Raw genomic sequence first — 3,066 nt, 5'->3', positions numbered from 1 at the left:
CTTAATTAATTACGATATAAAATTCAGTTCAGAAATTATATATATATATATATATTCATACATATATACGGTTATAAAAATATTTATATATATAATCATAAACTTTGGATTTTTGTGAAAATTTGCAGAATTTTCATAATTTTTGCACAAAGTCTGAAGAAGAGATCTGAAATTTGCACATTATTATATGAATTCGCCTAATAGTGTAAACTTGTTAGCCCCTCATAGAAATTTTTCAGCGTAGTGTTGCTTATACGGTGTTCGCATGAGGCGATTTTACAGACAACTTTTAGTTGAAAGCAAAATCGCCTGGTGTGAACGGCCTTTCAACTAATTGCTTCCAATGAAGGTGGGGTGCAGCCAACTTTTGATTCAACTAATCGCCTCTAAAATTGCCTGGAAAATCGCCTCATGCGAACACCGTATTATAAAGTAAACCACATGCTAACAAGTAAAGAATATTAGCAGTTTCTTATCTGCGCTAAACACAGAAATTGTTAGGAGGGTTAACAAGTTTAAACTCTTAGGCGACGATATATATATATATGTATACATATATTTATAACTATATTTATTTTACTAAAGTGTAACCGCCCCTTGATTTAAAAAGAAATCCGTCAATCTGTCCCTAATACGAAATACTGCAGAAGTTGCGTTGCGTCGTGAAGAAGTTGTTGATGGCAATGGACCACCAATACTTTCCAATTCATTACGCCATTCTCCATTTACTGTGCCATGCTCCGTGCTATATGCGTCCACATATTGGTCTGGGCAATACCAAAGTTTGTGATCGTTAAGCATCACAAAGTTGTGCAGAACTAAACACGCCAACATAATTTTCTCGCAATTTTCTGGATTACAGTCAATTACTTGCCGCAGGACACGCCACCGAGCATTTAAAATTCCGAAACTGTTTTCTATTACACGGCGAGCTCGCGATAGCCGGTAATTGAAAACTTCGTTGCTTCGACTAAGTTGGGTGCCAGTGTAGGGACGCATTAAGCTTTCCTTGAGAGGAAACGCAGCATCGCCCACAAAAAAATGTGGTAAATTATCTGTGTCTCCATTCCACAGAGGGGCTTTCGGTGGTAGTGGCAATCCAAGGCATAACAAGGTAGAAGTGATTTCGACATTTCTCTCTTTTGAACTGCGACTGAAATGTCAACTCTTAACCCTATACAATTAATAATTATAATTTTTTAGTTTAAAATTTCAATTGTGAGTTGTGCTACTGATTTTAAATACACAATAAAATGAATAGATAAAATGAAATAAAATAAACGGGCGGTGTGCTGTGTGTGGCAAAGCCAGGACAACAAACTTTATTGTCAAGTGAAGCGAAAAAGGTGGACGAATAGCTGCGGTGATTCATTGGAATACTCTTCGTGTGTGTGCGAGAACCATTTTAGGGGCAGTGACTTTATATTTGTTGCCCATTGCAACTGAGAATTTCTAAGCGCTCTCGTTTGTTCCCAGGCACAGTACCTCTACCTTGCGATTCCCCAATGCTTCCATTATACCAAGATTCGGCAGTACCTGAGGTGTCTGTGGGGACGAAGTTAGCTGTTGATGCACATACCCAAACTGAGCAAGTGTGCCATAAACAAGCACGACCGGATCCACGAGTACACTAACATACTATATAAGCACCCTTTAGGATCTTGAAATAGACTTGGAGCACACCGAAAACTAGACTACAAGTGATTGTAAGTAGTCCAAAGTTTGGTCCAAGCACATGTAAAATTTTATTTACATTTAACATTGAGTTTCCTAGGCTCGGACCAATTGTCCGCTTCTGCATTACATTGTAACCAATTTTAGATATAAAAAAATAAATAAAATAAAACTTTTGCCAGATGCGCGTCGAACCGGGGTTCTAAGATTTTCTAAGCAGATACTCTCAGTGCATACCAACGACGCACATGAAAATTAGATGACTAAGTGCCTACATATCAGTAAATCATTAATTGTACCCGTTGTGCGCTACTGCGTGACATTGTACCCAATTTTAGATCAAAACTCATACCTTATGCATTACATACATTAGATACAAAACTACTATGCCTACGACTATATTTTACGAGCAACTGGACCAATGTTTCTTTCAGGGCAAATGCTCTGCGAACACTAATGATAAAATGTGGTACATGCATAACAAATCGTTAATTTCTTTGTTTAAATTTTTTGACATTACAGTCAGCTATGAGAGACTGAGTTGTCACTTCTACCTTGTTGAATATACCTTGGTGCCAATCTATTCTCTAGAAGGGCACATCCGAAGGCTGATTGTTGGAAAATACCTTTAAATAAAAAATAAAAAATATTTAATATCAAAAGATTTCAAACCGGTTACTGTAAGCTCCATCAGTTTGTCCTCCATAGCTTCCTATACTGGCTGATGTGAACGTAAACTTTGCATCACAGGTTGCCATCAATACAATGCTATAAAATTTTTTAAAGTTGTAGTACAGCGAGCCAGAGTTTTTAGGACATATGATGGCAACGTGCTTTCCATCAACCGCCTCAACACAATTTGGGATATTCCACAGATTAAAAAAATCATCCGCAATATGCTTATATTGAGTCGTAGTCGGTTCGCTGAGATATGTTGGTGATAAGGTGGTCTATAATAGCCATATAATAGACCATTGTTCTGCCCAATTTATGCATCGAAGCAATAATTTCAAATCTCGTCCTGTGGGCAAGGTACCTAAATCCAAATAAACATTGAAAACCATGAAAAATTTAGTATCATAGACCGTTTTAACTTACATTAACGTTATTACAAGGCGCTCTTTTGCACTAATTTGTTGCTTGGGCTTTTCGAGGAAAGCTCGCAATAAATTGAGTAACAAATTGTACACTGAACGGTTCATCCTAGTTAATAGAAAGTTTACTATCGACGGGTTTTGATTTTAAGAAGACTTTCTTAAAATACCCATTTGGCATCCGATCTCTATTAACGGGATGAACCGCTCAGCGACGATTCCGTCTGCATTGTTTTCGCTTATTTTGCAGTCGGCAAATATTAATGAAAACCAAATCCAAAAATACTTCATCCATGTC

General features: G+C 37.2%; 1 protein-coding gene across 1 annotated transcript; it reads right to left on the bottom strand.

Moving 5' to 3' along the window:
* Positions 1-579: 579 nt before the first annotated feature.
* LOC118735058 (protein ALP1-like) lies at positions 580-2,432 on the bottom strand. The gene is made up of 3 exons (XM_036464659.1): positions 2,354-2,432; positions 2,256-2,300; positions 580-1,100 (listed from the first exon to the last, which is right to left on the bottom strand). Exons 1-3 carry the CDS (start codon positions 2,430-2,432, stop codon positions 580-582), a joined length of 645 nt encoding a protein of 214 aa, XP_036320552.1.
* Between the last annotated feature and the right edge of the window lie 634 nt (positions 2,433-3,066).

The sequence above is a fragment of the Rhagoletis pomonella genome, unplaced genomic scaffold, assembly GCF_013731165.1.
Source record: "Rhagoletis pomonella isolate Grant_MI unplaced genomic scaffold, Rhpom_1.0 Rhpom_scaffold_00001, whole genome shotgun sequence".
Lineage (NCBI taxonomy): Eukaryota > Metazoa > Arthropoda > Insecta > Diptera > Tephritidae > Rhagoletis > Rhagoletis pomonella.
This window is presented reverse-complemented; position numbering and strand designations above follow the sequence as displayed.